Source organism: Octodon degus, unplaced genomic scaffold (assembly GCF_000260255.1).
Source record: "Octodon degus isolate 3935 unplaced genomic scaffold, OctDeg1.0 scaffold00092, whole genome shotgun sequence".
NCBI classification, from domain to species: Eukaryota; Metazoa; Chordata; class Mammalia; order Rodentia; family Octodontidae; genus Octodon; species Octodon degus.
In genome coordinates, this window is record NW_004524668.1 from 1848498 (window position 1) to 1872315 (window position 23818).

At 48.9% G+C, this 23818-nt stretch overlaps 1 protein-coding gene and 1 long non-coding RNA gene across 2 annotated transcripts in view; one reads left to right on the plus strand and one right to left on the minus strand.

The window, feature by feature from the left end:
• Positions 1 to 10034: 10034 nt before the first annotated feature.
• LOC111818473 lies at positions 10035 to 17485 on the minus strand. The gene is made up of 4 exons (XR_002822454.1): positions 17398 to 17485; positions 16779 to 16877; positions 13514 to 13589; positions 10035 to 10073 (listed from the first exon to the last, which is right to left on the minus strand). It is a non-coding gene; the product is annotated as an uncharacterized LOC111818473 (long non-coding RNA).
• Positions 16601 to 23818, plus strand: part of Ifnlr1 (interferon lambda receptor 1) — a 31609-nt gene continuing 24391 nt past the window's right edge. The window contains exons 1-2 of the mRNA XM_004637729.2: positions 16601 to 16702; positions 20558 to 20681. Coding sequence (XP_004637786.1) covers positions 16645 to 16702; positions 20558 to 20681 — 182 coding nt within the window. The 5' untranslated portion in view covers positions 16601 to 16644. The remainder of the gene's footprint in view (positions 16703 to 20557; positions 20682 to 23818) is intronic.

Below are 23818 nucleotides of genomic sequence, written 5' to 3' on the forward strand. Positions count from 1 at the left end.
AGAGTCCATATTGCACGCCTGGTGTGGGGAAAGATGGAGCCGAGATGGACCCTTTAAGCAGGCACATGCTTGCAGGCCTGGGGGTGGGGGTGTACACCTGTAATCTGGCACCCCAAGAGGCTGAAGCAGGAAGATTGCAAGTGCAAACCCCTCCTGGACAACTCAAGGAAACCCTGTCTCAAAAGAATAAATAAAAAGGAGCCAGGATGTAGCTCAGCAACAACGCACCTCTGGGCTTGATCCTCGATACCATTAAAGAAGACAGAAAAGGCACATGCTTGGCTGTGGCTGCGGTCTGTCTCCCAGGCTCACCACAGGATCCAGAAGTCACTCTATCAGCCAGCACCTGGTCACTGTCCTCTGTCACAGGACAGATAGAGCTCTCTTTCCCCCTGTGGATCCACTGTCCTCGCCTGCCTGAGCCCAGTCTCACCCTGCGGCCCGGCCAGACTCTCCATGGTGACCTGAGGGCCAGGGAGCACAACACGGGCCTAGGAACAGGGAGGACAGAGCGGCAAGCACCTGCTCTGTGCTTCCCAGCTTCCCTCCAGTGGAGCCAGGGCGCCTTAGGGACCACACTGCGGGGACACTCTTACCCACTCTGCAGAGGACCTGGGGGAGGGATGGGCTTGGCAGAGCTCCCTTGAGGAGCAGAGAGGATGCAGACGACTCAAAAGAAGGTACCTGGAGCGGCAGAATGAGGGGTTGGTGTGAGCCTATTAGCAGGAAGAGGCCAGGCTGACAGAGAGGATCAGACCCAACGAGGAGGCCGAGACTCTGCAGTTCAGAGGCGGAGTACAATGCTGGGCAGAAAGGTCCGGACTGCTGGATCCTCAGAGGCTACAGCTCCATGGAAACCCTCTTGACACATCCTGGACCTCTGTGGGCAGCAAGATGTGAATGCCAACAGCACCTCCTGCTGGACACTTAGAGCATTACACTGTCCATATTGAAGAGGTTAGAAATGGAGAAAGAAACTCAGCAAATTAAGCTAGAACAACTCAACTCAACAGCTCCTGTCACTGCTGCTGCTTTTATGAATGAATCCATCACTATGTCGCTCGCACTGTCCTAAACTCTGTGCTTGGATGAACTCATTTAGTCTTCATTTCGTTTAAATGAGAGAGAAACTATTATTAGTTCTATTTTCAGATGAAGAACGTGAGGTAGGTTTTTTTTTTTCCTCTGATGTCTCAGGTTATTTGGAAGCAAGATTAGCTTTGCAGCCAAGATCGCTCTGATGTGAAAGGAACTAGTCTTAACTACATTCTTGGGCCCCCATTGAGGAAGCTTTGGGTTGGGAGAGATCAGAGTGCCATGATGGATTAGTGATGTCTGCCAGGGCACAGGAAGGGACATTGCTCTGTGTATATTGGGTTGGTTTTCACCATTGATCCAATCCAACCTATTGGCTCCTGTGATCTTTCCAGAACTCTCGGAAAATGATCAAAGCTCTGGTCCATGTTCACTTACTCATCCAGTGACCTAGAAGGCCTCTCAAATACTTAGCATGCCTACATCCTCCCCACTAAGTCAAAAGGTTCACCAGTCTCCATGGGCTCAGGACACGGACCGGGTGACACTTAGCCTTCTCACACCCCACACTTCAGCTGCCAATAAATCTCACGGGTTCCACCTTTGGAATTTGGAACGCTCTTCTGCGAAAGTTACACGCATATCGCTAGTGAAGCAGGAATGGTAGCAACGTAGCCCAAAGACTAACAGAGAACCCCCCTCCGCGGGTCCTTCGGATTCTCAGAGCTTTTTATGGGTATCCACTGGTTCCCCCAAAAGGCGGCAGGTCAGGGAAGAAGGACTTCAAGGAAGAAGGAGAGTGCTCTTCCCTCTCGCTTTAAGGAACCCAGAGAGAAAAAGACCAGGTGCCTGGTCTGGTAGCATACTGCCTGTCACCGTTCCTCGGTGTGTGGTGCCCCCTGGTGTCCACTCTTAGGCGTTGCCGTTAGTGGGTGACAGCGAGATTCGAGGTAGCTGCGGAGGAAGCCCCCTTTGAACGTCTCCCAGAGAGGTTTCCTCCCAGCGGGGCTCTTCCAGGGCTTAGAGACTAGAGGGCGGGTGCAGATGGATCAGGACCAAGGGGGTCTGCCTGCCCCTTCCACAGTTTACCAATCCACCGCTTGTCCTGGGAACTCAAATTAATACCGGCTTCTAAAAGTAGTCCTTAAAAATTTTTTTAAAAATCAAGACTGAAAATCAGGTTTAAAAGGCATGTTCATGCATATGCTCAGCGAAAAAATAGTACAAAGAATACATAAAATTCACATCTGTGATCCCAGCACTTGGGAAGCTGAGGCAGGAGGATCATTGTGAGGTTGAGGCCAGCCTGAGTTACATAAGTGAGTTCAAGTCCAGTCTGAACTACAAAGAGACACTCTATCTCAAAAAAGAAAAAAGAAAGAAAAAAGAAAAAGAAAGCACATAAAATTCTACCTATTTTATACATCTTTTGTAGGTAAACCCACAAATGCTAATGAGAGAATCTCTCTAGGAGGTGAGATTTTTATTAGTTTTAATTTTATTGTTTACAATTTTCCCCAAGTTTTTTATGCTGAACACTTTTCAGTTTACTTATTTATTTTGTTTATTTATTCATTTATGTATTTGGTACAGGGTCTCACTAGACTCAGTGCATCCGAGGGGGCGCGGTGCAGCATGAGGTACCAGGGATGGAACCCTGGTTCCTGCACCTGCCAAAGCAAGCCCTTAGTCCGCTGAGCTATCTATTTGGGGTTTTTTGAAACAGTTTCACTAGGTAGTTCAGGCTGGCCTCCACGTGAAAGCAGTCCTGCCTCAGCCTCCTGAGCACTGGCACAATGGATGTGTGCCACCTTGCCCAGCTCCCTTTTCCTAAAGTTAAGTTTTGTAAAGGAGAAAATCTCATCACAGAGCCCTGTCCCTCTGGCATCTGCCTGTCGCCTGCTGTGAGCTCTTCACGGAGCACTACTGTAGCATAGGAGCACACAGTAGGTCCACTGGTGGGGATCTGTGCACTGGGGGTTGGAGGGCTCCTGCAAAGCCCACTCTATCTAGGTATTTCACAGTCCCAGCAGGGGCCCAGGAAGAGCACACTCCTTTAGGATCCCAAGGAAAGTCAGAAAGAAAATGAAGGGTGCAGAGAGACCGTGTAGGTGAGGATAGCCAGGACCCTCAGAGAGGTGTCTGCATGTGCCCGAGGTCACACAGCAAAAGGCAGCACAGCCAGGTGTAGTGTTCAGGCCCCAAGCCAAGCCTCACTGCCCAAGTTCTTCCCTCCCCGAAGCAACCTAGAACGTCAGGAAATGGTCTTAAAATATAAATAAATGCAAGAGCAAGCAACTTGTACAGGTAAAGCATTTGAAATTCGACGAGACCCAAGGTCAACAGGGATGTGGGGAATGCAACACTCTTGGGTGCGCTGCAGCCAGGAATTAAGCTGATTCAGCGGCATCAGGTAAACTGTAAAATGCGCATGCGCTTTGCCCACCCCTCTGTTTTCTGCCCCAGGGAGATACAGGTACAGGGGCAATCATGGGGTGACTTGCCGAGATGAAAATCAGAAAATTCTAAGTGTAGGGCAGTGGAGACTTAGTTAAATACTGTACAGAGAAACCTTGCAAGACCTTGGAAGTAGTCTCTATAGACAGATAAGAAAAGTTCTCCGATAAAGTCTGTCAAGTGAAAACTCAAGGAGCAGCTGCGAAGCGGTAGACTGCACGTGTTGGAGCCCCACCCCTGCCCCCTGCACCTCCAAATGCTACAATCAGAACGATGGAGTTTACACAATTTGCACAAAAATCACACCCAGAGGAAAGCAATGTCAAACGTTTTCTGTGGCCCAGTGGGAAAAGATCTGGAAAAATCAGCCTCAGACTGGTAACAGCAGTGGCTCCAGGGCTGGAGTGGAGGACAGGACCGGGAGTCGGGGCTGGTTTGAATGATTTAGAAGAAAACTGTGTGCATGGATTGCTTGTGTGATTAACAGTTCATTATCGAAGGGCAGGAGACACAGCTCAGTGGACTAAGCGCTTGCTTAGGCAAGTGCAGGGACTGGGGTTCAATCCCTGGGACTGCATGCAGCACTGGCCCCTGCCCCCGGGGCACACTGGTGGTGCATGCCTGTAATCCCAGCACTGTGGAGGCTAAAAACAGCAGGATCACTACAAGTCCAAGCTACGTAGTGAGACCGTGTACCAAATACATTAAAAATAATTATTATTATTGACCAAAATCATAATTGAGGGACAGTGATGAGAGGAAAAGAAGTGGTAACAGGAAGGGAGGGAAGGAGGAAAGGTCAGCAGGCTGGAGCGCACAGTAGGTCCACAATGAGCTGGCATACGAGAGCCCAGGCTGCTGAGATGCAGATGTCAGTGGGGCTCAGGCCGCAGTGCTGGAGAGCAAAGCTGCAGGTTCCAGTTTGGCCTCAGCTTTCCCAGGAGCCCCTGGCAGCGCCTCCAGCCTGTGGGCCAGGTCTCAGCACACACAGCGTCTGTCCCCACATGCCTGCTGTGTGGCCAGAACGCCTGGGAACCACTTCAAGTGCCTGGGGGCCTTCCCAGGCCTGGAAGGAGTAGACACGTTCTGGAAGGAACCAGGATGTTTTTAGATGAAAGGGAGAGGGGGGTTCCCACGGGGCTGGCCGCTCACCTCCTCCCCTCCGCCTCTCTGCCAGCTTTCAGGTCCTCTGCATCAACATCCCAGGGTGCTACATGACTCTGAGTTCAAATCCCAGCTCCACCATTCTCCAACTGCCCATCCATTTAAATACAACTCACAGGGCTGGGGAGATAGCTTAGTAGAATAAGCGCTTGCCTGGGGAGCGCAGGGTCCTGAGTTCAATCCCCGGTACCACAAAAATAAATAAATAAAGGCAACGCACAGACCATAAAATTCACTCCTTTAGGGTATGCAGTTATTGGTATATTCACATACTTGTGCATCTTTCACCATGATTGAATTCAGAATATTTCTGTTACTCAGAAAAAACATCCATAGACACACTGGCAGTCACTGGCCTGTCTCCCCAGCCCCACCCCAAGTCCCTGGTGACCACTGATCTACGCTGTAGTATTTCCACGGAATTATCTGTTCTGGACAATTCATAGAAATGAAATCATACAGTACATGGTCATTTCTGTCTGGCTCTATTCACCTTGACATCCGTTTTCCCAGTTCAGCCTGTGTCACTATTTGTTACTGAATGGTATTCCGTTGTGTGGATGGACCACAGCGCATTCCTCCGTTCCTCAGTCACGGAGGTTCGGTTCCTTCCACTTTTTGACCACGTGAATAACGCTGCTAGGAACATTCGGACACAGTTTCGGAGCAGACACATGTTTCCAAATCATATATGCCTACGAGTGGAATTGCTGGGCATGTGATAATCTGTTTAGCTCTTTGAGGCACAGCCAAGCTGTTTCCGGAAGCAGCTGTACCCGCCTACTCTCCCATCCGGCGTGCATCTGACCCACGCTGGGCCTCAGCTCCCTAATGGCCAAGCCTACCACGTGGGTGTACATGCGCATCCACGTGTGCGCGTGCGCGCGCGCGCACACACACACACACACACACACACACACACAAAACTTGAATAGTGGCCAAACTAAATGGAAACACAGAATTATCTCTGCACCTCATCTGCCAAATACATTAGATCTGGAATCAAAGACCACAGTGACTAGCTAAGTGTGGAGCCCAGACTGGCAGCATTATCACCAGCAGAATCGTCTGGAAACTGGCTAAAATGCAAATCCTCAGTCTCTGCCCCTGGCAAAATGGTTCAGGGGCTCTACAGAGGGGTCTCAGCCATCCGTGCTTTAACGAACTTTCCACATGATTCTCAGCGATAATGGCGAACTAGATGTTTAGAATTCGGTAGTCCTGGATTCAAATTCCAGCCTGTTTTTTCTTTCTTTTTTTTTTTTTTTTGCGGAACCAGGGATTGAATTTAGGCCCTTGCGCTTGCCAGGGAAGCGCTTATTCCACTGAGCCATCCCCCCGCCCCCCCCCCAAAAAAAAAATCCAGCCTGTCTCTTAACAGCTGCATGACCTTGGCCAGTGCTTTAGCCTTCTTCCTTTACCTCACTGTCCTTGTCTGTGAAATGGAACCAGTGTGTACCTCCCTCCCAGCACACCACTGCACCGTGCCGGGGCTGGAGCCCGGGTCTCCCCGTTCCCAGGCTGGTGCTCCCACCCCAGGATGCTGCCGATATCTCTGCACCTTAGGAAGGCTCCAGAGACTTGATGTCCCCAAGGTTGGTGGCCAGAGAAGGGCTTTGTTTCATTCTGTGAGTCCTCTAAAGGAAGAAATGACCAGGGAAAGTTACCAAAAGGGAGGTCAATGTTTTGTTTTTTTTTTTTTTGGTTTTTTGGGTTTTTTTTTTTTTTTTTTTTTTTTTTTTGTAATTTAGGGAAGGATCTAAAGGGTGTTCAGGGTCTCACTACTAAGTCGGACTCATAGTGATCTGCCTGTTTACAGCCTCCCAAGAATTGGGATTACAGGTGCGCCACCACTCCCAATCTAAAATAGGAAATTATTATTATTATTAATTTATTTATTTATTTTTGCGGAACCGGGGATTGAACTCAGGCCCTTGCGCTTCCCAGGGAAGCATTTATTCTGCTGAGCCATCTCCCCGGCCCAATGTTCTTAACCAGGGCTGCTCAAAGATAGAATCATCAGCCCAAGATGCAGTGATATCTGGTCATTAAGAGAATCCGAGCAGCATCTGATGTCCATCTTTCCAGGGTAAAGAGGGAAGGCTTCCTGGAGTGGAAGCTGGCGTGGGCGATCTCTGAGGTGTCCGTCCCCACTGGAGCGGAGCAGTGGTTTTGCCGATTTGTCTCCTTAGCGTCCTCTCTCCAGGGGACGAGCTTCTACCCTGATTGGCCAATGAGAGCAGCTCATCTTCCATGACCACACTGATTGGTTGAGAGAATAGCATGTGACCCAGGCTGACCAATCAGACTCTTTTTCTGCTAGAGCCAGCCATAGTGCTGTCCACCCTTGAAATCCCACTCTGGTGAGCCTGTAGAATTCCTCTTCTTTTGCTTATGACTGGGGTTTCTGTCCTTGCAACTGACAGATACTCCCATTGAACAATACGGGCTTTCCTTGCTTGTATTGGGGCTTGTCCCCCTCCAACATTACATTAAAACAACAGTAAGACAAACAGTAGTTTAAAGGCACTTGAAATCTGTAGTCTCAGGCACATGATGGTGCACACCTATAATCCCAGCACTCTGGAAACCTGAGGCAGGAAAACCACAAATATGAGCCCAGGCTGAGAAATTCAGCAACTTGGCAAGGTCCTGTCTCAAAATTAAAAAATATTTAAAAATTAAATAAATAAATAAAGAGGGTTGATGTTGTAGCTTAGTACAAATGCCCTGGCTTCGGCCCGCTGTCACACACACACACACACACACACACACACACACACACACACTCTCTTAGCCTTTCAGTGGGTGGATGGGGATGTCTAAGGAATTTCAGTTTTGCCACACAGCCAAATGTTTTGAAATCCATTTCTTCCACCTTTCTCTTCATTGCTTCTCACATTCAGGATACCCAGCCCTAAACTTGCTCCTTTCTTCTCCAGAAACTCAAAATTTTCTTCTCAAACCCAGTCCCAGCTGGGACTCTTACTGCCCTCAGAAGGATCCAAGGAAGTCCCCAAAGAGGAGAAGGGGACCAACACTGGGCCCTGGCAGGTTTGTGAATGGAGCAAAGCATTTTGGGAAACATCAGTGAGAGACAGAGGTGGATTTCTTAGATAGAGGTGGATTTCTCAGGCAGTTAGAAAATAAGAGAGAATGCAAGGACACTGCAGCATGAGGAACTGAAGGAAGAAGCAAGTTGTGGAGTCCAGCCCTGCTTTTCAGAGGAAAAAGGTCAGTTGTTATAGCATGGCTGAGCCATACTGGGGTCTGTCTGACCATCGCCTCTGGTCTGGCTTGTCGAGGTGGCTTTGAAGAAGCCAAGGGGGACAATTTGTTCTCTCTCTGTTTGAGGTGAGCCCAGGTTTGTGGCAGGTCTGCTGGAATGTACTATGAGTAGGTTTAGACAATGACTTGAGACTTACACCCGGTGGTAACTGGCAGTCCCTGTAACCTGCTCTCTTGTGTCTTCAGTCTTCAAGGGGGATGCGGTAAATTATGTAAATTTAGGATTAAGGAACCTTGTGTTACCAGTTTTCAGACAGATGCTTCCCAAACGCCTAAACAATTGCTGAGCAAGGACTTGTCCCTGAGTTCCGAGGTAACAAAGGAGACAGAAGCAAAATGGCCTGCTTTTAGTTACATACTGGGTGACTGTGGACCCAAGTGAAGAATTTTTTTTTTTAAATTTAAATTTTATTTATTTTATGTGTGTGTGTGTGTGTGTGTGTGTGTGGCCAGCTCAGTCCACCAGGGGGCAGGGCTGGGTGGCATGTGGTGCTGGGGATTGAACTGTGGTCCTTGTGCTTTGCTAAGCTTGTTCTAAGTAGGTGCTTTAGACCACTGAGCCCTCTCACCAGCCCAAGAATTTTTTTTTTTTTTTTTTTTTTTTTTTTTTTTTTTTAGCAAAAGCAGCTTTTAAATCATTGCCTCAGAAAAAGATACAAATCTCACTTTTAATGAATAACAGGTGACAGGCCCAGGAATGTCCCTTTTCCCCACAGTCATCTCCATCTCATTGTTGTTTGTTCGTCTCCCGCCTTTCCCAGTGGCCTCTGTTATCCCTGCTGAACACTTTCCCAGCCTTGCTGACATTTCCCATTTCTTTCCTCCTTCTTTTTGTGGTGCTGGGATCAAACCCAGGACTTCACCTATGCTAGGCAAGCACTGTAATCCAGAGCCACGCCTCCAGGCCCTTGGTAGGCAAGAGAGAGAAAAGCTGTGAATCCTTCCCAGTAATGTGGTTCTAGTTCCCTTGCTGCATATTATTCTTAACTTTTCAGATCAGTAGAAGATTATAAAATCCCAGCTATGGAAAAAATCATGACCATGAAGTCATCCTTTCAAAGGAGGTACTAAGATGCCTTAGGCATGAGTCATATGCCAACTTTAAATCAGTAAATGTCGAGTAGCTGCTGTGTGCCAGCCAAGAGCCAGGAGCAGGAGGCTTATGGGATTGTGTGTGCCTGAGCCCTGACATCCAGGTTTGCACCTACTATGTGCTAGACCTACTGTGTGCTAAGTCACTGAGGATAGCGTCAGAAGCAACATAAAGTGCACAGCAATTAACCCTGTGAAATTGTGATTAAGTAGCAACAGAGAGACTGTGAGGGTTTGAATGGATGCCCTACAATTCATGTTTTGAGAATTTAATCCTCCCAACAGTGTTGGGAGATGGAATTTAACAGATGAATACCCTGACAGAAAGGACTTGGGAGTGAGCCCTCTGTCTCTCTTCCACGCTTCTCCATGGAAGATAGGGCTCCCCTACCCTCCAGGAGATTTTGGTGTTCCAGGCACCATCTGGGAAGCAGAAAGAGAAGACCCTCACCTACCAGCACCCTGATCTTGGCCTTCCTGGCCTCCAGAACTGTGAGAAGTACATTTCTATTCAAGTGAATTGTCCAGTCAGTGGCATTGTGTTGCAGCAGCACAAAATGGACCTAAACAGAAATGTACATATGTGTTGGGAGCAAATTAAAGTCAGGGGTGAGGAAGTCTCCCTGACGAAGTGACATGAGTTCAGGCATTTAAGACATTTGATGCTAAAATGTCACAACAAGGCCAAGGGGAGGTTGTAGTGGATAGCTGACTGGTGGTCAGCTTCTTACTCCCAGCTGACTTGAACTAGAGTGGAGCTGGGTGTGGGAGGCCCACCTGAGGGTTGGCGCCAGCAGCATAAGAGGCAGAAGGGGAGAAGCTGTTGGAACACGGTCAAGGAGGCTGTTTGGAGAATCTGTTGGAAGCCGTTGGTTCTCCTGGGCTGGTCTGCTGGGTGACCTTGTCATGCTGGCTTTCCTGATGAACTTGGCTCTTCTTGTCGGAGCAGGAGCTCAGGACCTTCATTGTCTCTGAGAATGGCTGTGGCTCATTTGGGAGGAGCTCTGGTCCTCATCTTGAGCATTGCTTCCTGCCTCCTGAGGGGAAGATGGTGCACAGCTCAGCCTCCTGGAGAAGCTTGTCACGTTGGCTTTCATGATGAGGACTCCGCTTTCCTCATCACTGGAGAAGCTCGGGACCTCACTGTTGCTGAGGATGGCTGCGATACCTTTGGGGGCGCTCTGGTCCTTACCTTGAGTGTCGCTTCCTGGCTCCAGTGCAGCTCCCTCAACCTGCTAGCACAGATCCTTCACCCCGCTGGCACAGACTTCCTAGCTTCCACCACTGACTTTTAGGCCTTCCCAGGGCAGATACATGAAGCAGGCCTGCATGAGACTTTGTCATGCGTTCTAGGCCTCCAGTTGGACTTGTGGAAGGCATTGTTGTCAGCTTTAGGTTTTCAGTTGGACTCATGCAAGATATTAGGACCCAGACCCTCAGCCGAATTCTTTGGTCTTTAGTATATGGACAGACTTCCTGCACTTTTTGTATATGATTCTTGGGTAAGTTCTCATAAAATAATATTACAATATGTGTCCCATATTCTATTGTTCCCCTTGCAAAAACCCCAAACCATGACAGGACTATAAGTCTGGGAAGAACATTTCTGGTATAAGGATCCTTGTTTGGAAGGCTAGGGGTGAGGAACAGGGTATGGGAAAGATGGGCACCTCAGGACTTTGTGGCTGGAGCTCTGAGACCCCCAGGGGGCCTCCATGGATGGTAAGAGCTTCGCATCCCAGAAGAGATCTTGAGCCTCACTGGGAATCAGAAAATTTCAACAGGAGCCGCATAGGGTGCTCAAGGCTTAGGACAGGCTTTGTTCTCATTAGAAAAGTTCGCTGCGGTGTTAGACACGGGCTTCTCTGATGGGGTCTCCTTCCATCCAGAGGTGTGCTGGTGGCTATACCCACAATTCATGATGCTGCTAGTGTAACATCATCAAGTTGGGTGACCAGGGGCATTCACACCACCGAGACCCTCAAACACAACCCAGAAGCCTCCACGGCCACCAGCTGTTAACACTAGTCAGTGCCATTGCTTTTGCCTAATATCCCAACCTGAAAAGGATGCTGGCATGCCAGTGCCCGCCGTGCCAACTGGGAGAGTTCAATGACCTTCACGAATCAGGAAGCGATCAAGACTGAAGACATATCTTCTCATGTCCCTGTAACCACACGGAGCCTGAGTAGTAGAAGTCCTTCAGCCACAAGCTTTGCCGATGAAAGACCAAGGCCCTAATGTCAGCTGTTACTATAATTAGGTGAGTGACAGAAACAATTTCGCTGAGTTTCACCTGTTTAAAGGAAATATCAGCAATACCCACTGTGCAGAGCTGTAAGGATTAAGTTCTCTAATGTGTATTCTTCAACATACTGTCGTCATCCCAGCCAGAGGTCACCATGGAGACAGAGGACAAACAAACTTCTGGCTCTAATCCTGTTTTTCATTCAAAGTGTGATTTAGATTTTCTTCTGAGACACTCAGGTACTTTAAGGCATTTTTTTTTTTTCCTTTAAAAAAGGAGACTGTGGTACCAGGGATTCAGTACCCAGTCCTGCACACCACACCAGCCCCACCCCTGGGGTGCACTGAGCCAGCGAACGAGACACACACCTGTAATCCCAGCACTGGGGAGGCTGAAAATAGGAGAATCACTGTGAGTCTGAGCTGCATAGTGAGACCCTGTACCAAATACATAAAAAGAAAAAAGGTGACTGCTCGCTTGGGTCTACAGATGCTGAATAGGTCACTAAAAGCAGAACAGATTTGACCTTTATTTTGTATCTGTCTCCTTTGTTAAATTTTGAGTTAAATCACTTCTCCTCTCTGCTTATGGGTACAGCAGTCCTTCAAAGGTATATCTGAGAATTAGCAAAACAAAGCTGATTAGCCTTAAGTTTACATAAACTATCTCACTCCCCTACTGGGACTGAGCAAATATGAGCTTTACAGACTTTCAGCTAGGCCCAGAAGCCCCCAGGGCCTTAAAGCCACAGTCACTTTGGTTTCCAGCAAAGCCTCACAATACCGAAACCACCCCAAGCAAAGACAGTGACCTCGTGGTGTCTGCTGCCTGTGAGCTTCAGGCAGCAGGGGGGGTGGTTCTCCCCAGGCCTACACAGAAGCAGAACTGAGATACTGATCACCAGACTCTAGCCAACCCCAGCAACTCTGGCCTTGCTCTTTTGTGAGCAGGACAGTCGGACCCTCCACGTCACACCTGTGGTGCCCTTAGTTCCCCAGTGGAAGCCCCTTCCCTGTTTTCTCTTTCCTTTGTGAGGGGGTTGGGTTGACTTTTGTGAGCAGCTACAGCCTTTGTTTTCTCTGACATTCCACTTTAAGCCTGAGTGCCCAGTTTTGATTCCCAGTGTCACTGAAGCAAGGACCCACAATAGCCTGGAACACAGCTCTACTGAGTAACAAGTATGCTGTCAAAGTACTATGGGCTGTTTTCAATAAGGGGACATCAACAGCCATAGATCCTCCCCACAGGGGATTTATTATCGGTATTTGGAAAACCTGAAAGAAACCAAAGTCGTTCACAGAGGATCGAGGTATTGACAGGCCATGGAAACTGGCTGTGATTTTCAAATCTGTATCTACAAAAATCTCTTCTTTAAAAGATCTTGAGAAAGCCAAGAGTAGTGCAAGTTTATGACATCATTTCCACCAAGGAGCTTCGGCTCTTTCAACTGGAATCCCAAGACCACAGGAATAGCTCAGCAGCAGTGACAGCAGTGTCTTCATTTGTCTTTCCATATGCCATGGCTTGGGATCTGGATCTTTTTACCTTTTTGGGGGGTGAGGGGTACTGGGAATTGAACTCAGGGCCTCACGTTTACGAGGCAAGCACCGTGCCACTAAATCCCCAGCCCAGATCTGGCTCTTTTTGACAAAATTCGACATGTTTGTTCTTCCCTGCACCTTTCTCACCCTGGCTCATAATTTTAAGTTAACAAACTGCTACAAGTTTGGGTAAGTTAGATTTCTCAAGACATTTGTGTGTGTGTGTGTGTGTGTGTGTGTGTGTGTGTGTGTGTAATGTTAGGGATTGAGCTCAGGGCCTTTTTTCAAGCTAGCCAGGTACTATATCCCTGAGCTACACATCCAGCCCTTTTCAAATTTTATTTTGATATAGGGTCGCACTAAGCGACACCTCCAAGGCATGGAACCCATAGGAATACAGCCTCTGTGGGCCACTGGGAGAAGCCACCGGTTGAGCTCAAGGCATGATATCAATCTTGAAATTTCCAGAAAATTCCTGAAATTTCTAATGTTTGCTGTCTTAGCCAGAGAACTTTTAGATTCATCAAACGCTGAGAAAACCTTACTTTCTCTCCCAAGAAGTGGCAGGAGCCAAAGCCAAGAGCCAGCATCTGCGACAGGAACATGGGCTACAACTGTCACTGACACCCAAAGGCAGTGTGGTTGGGGAGGCAGGTGGGCCGCGACCAGGTCAGAACCCAGCACCTACCCGCAGCGTAAGGTCTCCAGGCGCTCGGATGGCAGCTTCCATGTCTATAAGGCGGAGACAATAACTCCTTCAAGATCTGTGTAAGGACAAAACAAAACCATGTTTAGTAAGTGACAATTGATAAAAGAAACTTTTTACAGTGCTCTAAATTTAATTGCAAAGGGCCAGCCGAATAGCTCAGCAGATTAAAGGACCTACATGCAGAGGCCAGGGGTTCGATCCCTGGGCCTGCTGTACCAGCCCTGCCCCTGGGGTGCGCTGAGACGGCAATTGAGACTGGGCGTGGTGGTGCGCACCTGTAATCCCAGCTCTTGGGAGGCTGTAAACAGGCAGATCATTACAAGTCCGATGTAGGAGTAAGACCCTGAACACTCTGTAGACCCTTTCCTAAAAAAATACCCCCCAAAAATTTTTTTTTTAAATTTCAGAGTTCTTAAAATAGAGGGGGAAGAGGTAAAGGAAGTTAATCAGATGACCGCTTTGGGAGAAACTAACCAAAGGCCCTTTCAGTTTGAATGTCTGACGGTGACTGTGTCCTCTCCTGACAGACCTTTCTGCACTGTTGAGGGCACAGCACGGAGAGGCAGCGCTTCTCTCAGGCCTCCTGCCCGCGCCGGGGCTTTCCTGCCCTTCTCACCCGCAGGCAGCGTGGGTTCCCTCTAGACAGCTTACACTCTCTCCCCTCAAGTTTTTGTTATAAAACTACTTTTAGCTCCATGTCTAGTGGTCATTTTCCCATCTGCTATCCAGTGAGGAGAACTCATTCCAGGGCGTACTCCTGTCCTGACTAAAACCTGTAAAGATTTATAGTTATAGGGCCAGGGAGATGGCTCAGTAGAATAAGTGCTTGCCTGGCAAGCACAAAGTCCTGAGTTCAATCCCCCTGTACTACAAAAAAAAAAAAAAAAAAAATGTAGTTTTAAATTTCATTTATTTACATATTTTGTGGTACTGGGGATTGAACCCAGAGCCTTCATACTGAGATATCTATTCACTTACTAATTTACTCATTTTTATTTTAAGATAGGGTGTTGCTAAGTGGCTAAACTACCCAGGTTGGGCTAGGACTTTCTTCCTCCTGCCTCAGCCTCCCCGAGTACTGGGATTACAGGTGTGTGCCACCACACCCAGCTTCTGTACCCCTTTCTAAGGTTGGGTGGATGCTGTTTGGTTAAATTTTTTATTTTTATTCATACGTATTTACAATGCATAATGATTATATACACTGTGGGAAGTGGTGCATGTGTGTAACACATCGATTCTTTTCTCCTTTTCCTTTCATCCATTGAATAGATATTCCTTTTCAATCTTTTATCTTTTCTATTTTGCTGGTCTAGAGATTAAGCCCAAGGCCATTTGCAATGAGCTACGTGCTGGGGACTCAGTCCTAAGTCAGCTCCTATGTTTGTTTATGTTTTGGAGGCTGGGTCTCACTAAATTGCCAGGTGAGGCTTGAACTTGCAGTCCTCCTGCCTCAGCTTCCCAGAGTGCTGGGAATACAGGTGTGTACCACCATAGCCTGCAACCTTTCTCTTTTAGAGCTCCTTCAAGCTCGAGAGTTTTGGTTTAACATAACTATGATTAATTTTAGAATAAAAGTGATTTTTTTTCTTATTAATTATTTAAAAACCTGGAACACACACATAATTAGAAAGAAGAAAGTTTGAAAAGAAAATCTATATCACCCAGAGCTATGCCAGGGCTGGGATTATAGGCATGCGCCACTACAACCAGTTTCTACACTTTTTTTTGGTTTGTTTAAATATAGGGTCTACAGGGTCTCACTACATAGATCAGACTCATAGTGATTCTCCTGTATTCAACCTTCCAAACACTGGGATTGCAGGTGGATGCCACCAGGCCCAGTCTCAATAGCCGGGGATCGAACCCCAGCCACAGCACTCTGCCTAAGCAGGTGCGTTAGTGCTCTGAGCTCTCCGGCTGGCCCTCTACACTTTGTTACTGGGCCTGTATTTCAGTACTCGTGTTTCTCATTGTACCACAAACTCTTCCATACAGTTAAAAACAGAAATTACAGGAGGCTATTGTATTGGACTAAATGCCTGCAAGGGGCCCAGATAAATGAGACTAAAATGCAGAATAGAGTCACTCAGGCTGAAGCTCAGTCACCAAACAGAAACTAAACTGTGTGTTTGGTCTTCTGAGAAATCAGGAGATGCAGAAGGCTGGCAGATTTTCTAAACCATCTAGTTTTAGTTGGCATGGTGAAGAAGTTCCGCCCCCTTGAGCTCTGTGCGGGCGCGCGCGCGCACACACACACGCACACGCACACACACACACCCCCAAGGGCAACCTGAGGTCACCTGATGTTAAACAATTTCTCCCACACCCCCACCAGTAAGCAAAGCAACTGACATGTTGAATATGTTTTTGTTCTTTGCTTCCACTTTCTTTAGCCCTTCTTTGTCTATAAAACTGACCTCTCTACGGGAGATATAGCTCAATGGAACAAGCCTTTGCCTGGCAAGGTCCTGAGTTCAAGTCCCAAAAGTGCAAAAAAAAGAAAAAGAAAACTGACTTCTGCTCCGCTCCTTAGAACGCATTCTCCTGTTGTGTGGAAGAAATTCTAGCATGGAAGCAGGATCTTTAACTGCAGCCCGACCACTGGACCACTGGGTTCCTACTGGGGATTAAGGCAGAAGACACTTTTTTTTTTCTTTTTTGCGGAACCAGGGATTGAACTCAGGCCCTTGCGCTTGCCAGGGAAGTGCTTATTCCACTGAGCCATCTCCACACTTTTAAAGCGCCCACCTCGGTAATCCTATGACGTGGATCCCACCTGTGGCATCCAAGACGTGGCACCGTGGCCTTGGGCTCTGCTAAGTGGGAGCCCCTAATAATGTGGTCATTAGTGATAAACAGCTTTCCTCTCCTCCTCGCTCCCCGACAAGTTTACAGATGCAACTCTACACCCCCACTCCCGCGGAGCAGTGGGACCCGACGCCGGAGCGCAGCGCAGCCGTAGCCTGGCGCCGCGCCTTCTCCCGCGGGGCTGCCTCCGCCTAATCCCGGCAGCTCGGGGGCGGTGCTGGCTCCGCCCCATCGGCACCGCCCGGTTACCTGCCGGGCTGCCGGGACTTGTGCCCAGCCCTGGAAGCCCCGGGACAGTAATGTCTGGGCCCGGCCGGTGGGCCCCCCTGCTGCTCTGCCTGCTGCAGGCCGCTCCAGGTAAGGGTGCGGGGCCAAGGGGCGCGCGATCGAGGCCGGCGCGGACGCGGGGTGGGGACCCGCGGGCCCTGCCTACCATTCCGGGTTAGCTCGCTACGGAGTAAACGATCCTGAGTCTGAAAATCTTATTGGGAAGGAAGCACAGCCAGCCAAGTCCAGTTTGGGTTCGGGAGAGCTGGGGAAAGAGACAAAAGAGTTGAATAGTATTACTGGTTCGAGTACTTCTCAATCGCCTTCTACCGTCGCGACATCGGCGACAAGTTTGACTCAGACTAGTAAGGGAAAGAGGACAGAAGCGCCCTGCCGCTTTCCGCACAGGCCTGGGGACAGAGTCCCTGCTGGGACTTTTAACCAAGTTTATCAGCAGATTGCAAAATACCTCTGGTTAGGACCCAGCCACCAAACTCCCAACTTACCTGGAAGAGCCAGGCCCCCAACTAGTCCCCCACCCCCACCTTCCTCATGTTAGACCTGCAGTTAGAAGCTAGGTCCTCGGACTAATCCCAAAAAATCATAACAACTAACTTATTTTTTTTTTTTTTTTGAGCAACTTCTTTTTGCCGGGCACCACATTGTCCTTTTTAAGCTTAGAAATCCAGCTGTCCTCTAAGGTGGATAGTCTGCTTTTTCAAGTGAGGAAACAAGAGGCTTGCAACAGTTAAGAAAGAGACTTACACCAGAACAGCGAAACACACCGAAGTGGGAGGTCTGAGGCTGCCGCTGGGCCAGCCTGTGCCTCAGGTGGGCAAGGGAGGGTGCGGTCCGTCCATGGGTAGATGCCAGTGCCCCATTTCTTTGCCTGGCACCTAATGACGGACCTCCCCAAAGGCAGATTATTTGACCTTTGTCTCTGAGCCCAAGGACCATTCTATAAAGGGGAATGATTGCCACCTATTAGTCTTCTTTGTCCCAAAGTTTGAATTTGGTTTTGCATATCAAAGGCCAAAGGGCTAGGGAGACTTTGAAAGCTTGTAGTGTGGCCACTCTGGCTGCAGTGTTTAAGGTGGCCAAGCTCAAATTTCAAGCCACCCTGCCCATGGGATCCCTTCCTGGTGGCTGTGGCTACTTGCTGGACAGCCCAGGAACCCAGAGTTACCGTCACAGGGATCCAGCTCCTGCCAGAGGGCCCAGGATGGGTGGACGCAGGACCTACATTTGAGTCTTAGATCTCAAGGAGACGGCCCAGGCTGGCAAGCTGAGCTGAGAGCCAACGCTAGACCTAGGCCTGCCTTCCCTGGTGCCATTTCCAGAAGGCGTGTGGACCTCCATCCCGGCCCAGTGGCAACTCAGGGCTCAGACTTCTTCCAGACCACGAGCTTGTCCACAGGGCTGCTCCCTTCAGAAACCCTGGCACGCAGAGGTCAGCGGTGCTGGTTAAGGCCACACAGGCTCCATGAGAACCTAGAAGAGGAAGCAGGGTCAAGAACTCAGACTTTGGAGTTGGCCGGGCCTGGATCTGAATCCTGGCTCTTCTACTCATTGACTAAGAGCACCTCTGTCTTCCCACCTGTGATGCTCGTAATTCTTAGCCACCTCCTATGGTGTGGTGTTAAAGAGAAAATTCAGTTAAAGTGTTGGGCACAGCCTGGCTCATGACTAGAACAAAATATATATTAGCTACCATTGCTATTTTCTTTCTTTTACTTATTTGATACAGAGCCTCACACAGCTGAGACTCATAGTGATCCTTCTAACTCAGCCTCCCCAGCCCTGGGATTACAGATGTGCACCACTATGCCCAGTTCCGGGGCTGGCACAGCAGGTGGTACCGAGGCTCAAACCTGGGTCCTTGCGCTTGCCGGGCAGGCACTTAGACTGCAGAGCTATCTCCCCAGCCCTCCCATTGTTCTCTTCATTGTCGTGATCGCCACCACCACCCTTTAGAGCTGTCACAGAAGACTCTGGAGGCAGTGATACTGAATCAAGTCTTTCAAAGTGCAGAGTCCAGGGACATCAGAAGAGGGAAGTGGCTTGAGAACAGCAGAAAGGAAGGTTGGCTGCAGCCTGTAAGCCTGTGGGGGAGACGGGGCCTGCTGCCTGGGCCAGGCCCCACGAACCTCGATAAAGAATGTGGACTTGGAGTCCAGGCATGATGGCGCACACCTGTAATCCTAGCGCTGGGGAGGCTGAAAACAGGAGGATCGCTGTGAGTCTGGGCTGCGTGGTGAGACCCTGTACCAAATACATGAAAGCAAAGAAGTGTGGCCTTCATTCCCAGTAGGGCAAAGGCCTACAAAGGACTGCGTCATGCTGTAATTGCAGCGTATTCGGAGATGAAGGTTAGCAGTGTGAGGACGGAGTGTCCAGGAGGGAAGGAGAAACCAGTGAAAGGTGGACAGGGAACATGTCCCCGAGACAGTGACCTCAAGAGTATGACCAAAGCCAAGAGGCGAGGCAGGTGGACATCCAGGGCAGCACTGTCTACACAGAGGAAGCAGCAGGAGCTGAGGCCCAGTGGGGAGCCAAAGAACCGGGGACCCTGTGAGACCCCCAGGGAGTAGGGAGCAGTGGGGCAGGGAGTGGGGCTGGCTGACCCCTGGGGGTGACAGGGAAGACTTGGGGACTGACGTGGTGTGAGGGCAAGTTCTCACTTTCATCTTAGCCCTTACTGCTATGGAGAGGGTGGATGGAGGGGGACGAGGTGTTCTGAGATTCTCTGGTAAAATTGGGGCTCCACTCTGAGCGGGCTACCATTCCTATCAAGGGAAATGACCCGGGTGTTTTCTGTACTCCTTTCACTGGCTCTTCTTTTAACTGGCAGCTCCCTAACGTGTAGTTGTTCCAGCCCCCAACCTCGAGCCCCCCACCCCAAGATGAGTTTGCCCTGGCAGAGGCTCCCTGGCTCTTGTCTGTCCCCTGTGTGCTGCCTGGCCATCGCTCTGGTACTAGGAGCCAGACTTAACATTCTCCCGGGTGTCCTGGGGAAACCCCTAGTTCATCAGATAAAAGGCACAAATGCAATGTGTCAACCACTAGGAAATAAGGTCAAGGATTTATTACTCAGATCCTGGATAGGGACAGCCCAGGCCTCTGTCCCATGGTGAGGTAAGGCAGGAATAGAGGGTCTGGGAGAAGGAGCCGGAAGCAACTGACAGTATTCATAGGAAAATGCTTGAATGGTCTACTTAAATAAGGAGTCTCTGGGCAATCGGGGAGCCCGGTCTGCTAGGTGAGAAAGATGCCCGTAAGTTCTCATCTCTGTTCCCACTGTTGGGGTGTGTGACTGTCAGCTTGTGCTGTGTTCCCCTTTACACCAGGGTGAGAGCAGGGGAGTGGGGTGGGAACCCTTTGGAGGGGTTCAGGTTATTGCTGTGTTCATCCACTGAGGAAGCATTTATTGTGTACCCATTGTGTGCCAGGGGCTGGGAGACCCCAGCAACAGGTGCTGCAGTCACTGAAAGCGAGATGCTCCTTGACACCCTCAGGGCTGTGGACCCCTGGGGTCCAGGAAGGGAGCAGAGATGGTTCTTGCTCTGTGGGGTTCTGCAGGTCCCCTCAGCTGCTACAGAGGAGGGGGCCTCCCCTCATGGTCCTGGGGGCTAGGAAGAGGAAGAGCCCAAAGCACACCCAGCCGTCCCCCCTGGTTCCTCAGAGTTATGTGGAGAGCGGCCCAGAGCTCCCTGCTTAACTGCCTCATGGCGCGTTCCTGGAATCCCAGCACTCTGCAGAGCTCAGGCGGGAGGCTCACAAGCTTAGGCCCAGCTTGAGCACTTTAGCAGCTTAGCGAGACCCTGTCTCAAAACTAACAAGGACTGGGATGTAGGTCAGTGTGAAGGCTCAGCATTCAATCCTCAGTATTGAAGGAGAAATAAACAAAAAGAGCTCATGTTTTCATGACCTCTTTCTTCCCCACAGGGAGACCCTTTGTAGCCCCTCCCCGGAATGTGACACTGTTCTCTCAGAACTTCAATGTGTACCTGGCGTGGCTCCCAGGGCTGGGCAACCCCAAGAATGTGACCTATTTTGTGGCCTATCAAAGGTAAGTAGGAGCCTCCGGACTGTGGGTGGGGGCAGGAGAAACAGCTCAGGGAGAGCTGGGTGGTCCCCAGTGGTTCTCTGGGTCCCATTTGTGATGGCATATGGCAGATATGTGGGGAGGGACTTGTGATAAAGGTTGGAAATGGTGGCGATGATGTGGTGTGGAGAACAGTGAGCAAGTGACAGACAGGCCGGGGCGGGTCAGTCTTTGAGGAACGTTGGAGCACGCATTGGGTGAAATAGGAAGCCAGGAGACCAGAGGACAGAGTACATAAGTGCCCAGTTAAGGATCTTGAGTTGTTCCAGCTGATTAGTGAGGATAGCCACAGGGCCAAGGGCTGATACTGTCCCTGCGTAGCGTGACTGACAGAATCATTAGTAAATACACTTTCCCGGGTGGAGCTGGGCAGAGCCCAGGATCCTTCCCAACCTGGAAACCCAGGTTGCCATTGCTCACTCAGAGAGGAGTCTAAACTTGGAAAGCAGGGCTGGGGAGATAACTCTGTGGTCTAAGCACCTGCCTGGCAAGCTCAAGGACCTGCGTTCGATCCCCAGTACCGCATGCTGTGTGGGGCCCGGAACTGGGAATGGTGGTGCACACCTGTAATCCCAGCCCTCAGGGAGGCTGAGGCAGCAGGATGATTACAAGTCTGAGGTGAGCCTGGGCTACGTAGTGAGTTCAGGACCAGTCTGAACTGTGTACAGAGACCATTTCAAAAGAAAAACAATGAAAAACGAATGGTGATACTCTAACAGCATTAGTTATCTCATTTGTTACTTGCAATTATTTTATAAAAATATACATTTGCTCATTTGATATCTAGGGGCTCAAATAAGCAAGGCAGGATAAATGACTGATTTTCTTTTTTTATGTAGTTAGTACAGGGTCTATAGGGTCTACGGGGGTCTCACTACACAGATCGGACTCGTAGTGATTCTCTGTTTTCAGCCTCGAAAGAGCTGGGATTACAGGCACGCACCACCGTGCCTAGTCTCAATCGCTGCCTCTCGTCGCATCCCACAGTGGGGCCAGCACAGTACGCCAGGTGTCGAACCCTAGCTGTTGCGCTCTGCCTAAGCAGGCATTTTAATCTGCTGAGCTATTTGGCTGGCCCACTTTTCATTAATTTTACTAGAGTATGTGTTGATGTTGGTTATCCTGGGTTTATTTCTTTATTTATCTTTTTAGTCAATTCTCCCCCACGTTCACCCTCTCTTTCTTTTGTAGACCTGGGATGTAACCTAGGGCCTGTGCACTCAGCTACATCCCAGCCCTTCTTCAATTTTTTTTTTTTTAATTTTGACACAGAGTCTCACCTAGGCACTCAGTTGTCCAGAGCGATCGTCCTGCCTCAGCCTCCCACAGTGATGGGATTACAGACATGCACCACCATAACTGAGTTAATATTCTCTCTTCGTATATACTTCTAATCTTTTATGAGGGGGATTTTTTCTTTTCTTTTTTATATTTTCTGTTCTCTTGCTTTGATTTTCTTCTTTAGCTCCAAGAAGATAAGTTAAAGGCTCTGTTCTCTTAAGTTCAAGAGCCTTAGACAAAGGAGATATTAGTTGTTTTGTTTTTTGCTTTTTGTGGTACTGGCGATTGAACTCAGAACCTTGTACTTGTCATGCAGGTGCATAAGCTGATGAGCTATCTCCCCAGTCCTTTGATTTTCTTCTTTAAGTACTCATTAATCTGTATGTTGGATTTTTTTTTTCTGTCTTCATTATTTGTTTCTCTCAAGTCCCATTTATGTATTTATTTGTGGTGTTCTCTAAGTGGACTAGATTTCACTCAGTTTTCAAAAGTTGCCTGCTTCTGTTTTGTGGTTATTCAACATCTCATTGTATTCTTTATCTTGATACTTGCCCTTAAAAATCTAGTCCTTCTCTCAATGACACATATAAAGAATGCCTTCCTTAAAAGAGAGAGAGAGAGAGAGAGAGAGAGAGAGAGAGAGAGAGAGAGAATGCCCTCCTTTTCTGTTTAAACCAACAAGATGGAATTAAAGCGTACCTAGAACAAAATTTTAAGTATCCCTTGACAACTGACATGGGTATACATTGGGAGACCACCACCACAGTCAAAATATAAAACCTGGCCCAGCATGCCTGTAACCCCAGCACTTGGAAACTGAGGCGGGAGGGTCACCATGACTTGGAGGCCAGCCTGGGCTACATAGTAAGACCTTGTCTAAAAAAAAAAAAAAAGCTATCAAACATCTCCACGTAAAAGCTCCTGTGTTCCTCTTTGCATCCAAGCCCAGTCCCAGCCCCCCGGGTAGACTCAAGCAGATCTGCTTTCTGACACTGCAGATTAACTCTGCATGTTCCAGAGTCTCCGACAGATCCATCTGTATAGCGTGTACCCCTGTGCTTCTTTCAATTGGCCAATGGTTCTGAAATTTATCTACATTGTTCCCTACCTTAGTAGTTCGCTCCTTTTCATTTCTGAGTAATATTCCAGTGGGCTGTTTGCTTGTTTTGTTTCATTTTATGTATTTGGTACAGGATCTCAATATGCAATTTGGACATGTGGTGATACTCCTGTTTTCAGCCTCGCCCGCACTGGGATTACAGGTGTACACCACCACACCCGGACTCAGTCGCCAGCTCAGCATGCCCAGGGGCAGGGCCGGCACAGCACACCAGACCGGGGATGGAACCCTGGTCCCTATGCTTGCCTAAGGAGGCGCTTAGTCTGCTGAGCTGTCTCGCCAACCCTCCTACTGCTATTTTTTATCTATCATTTTCCCCAACAGTGACCATTTGGGTTGTTCCCAGTACACCACTTTGCTCAGGCTGTCATATACGCCACTCTGTGGATGACCAAAATTCGTGTTCTTATATGCAAAATTCATCTGCCCCATCCCGACAGCCTTGGCAGCATTGATTCATTCCAGCTTTCATTCTAAGTCCAAAGTCTCATCTGAATATTACCTATATCAGGAACAGTGTGGCTTGAGGCATGAATCATCCTGAGACACAGTTCCTCTCTAGCAGTGTACCCACGAAATCAGCTTCTAAAATGAGACTGTGGAACAGGCATCAGGCATACACTCCCACTCCGGAAGGGAAGCACAAGTGTCAGACAGGTGTGAAAGCGGGCCAAGCAAATTCTCTTAGCTCTTTTTTTTT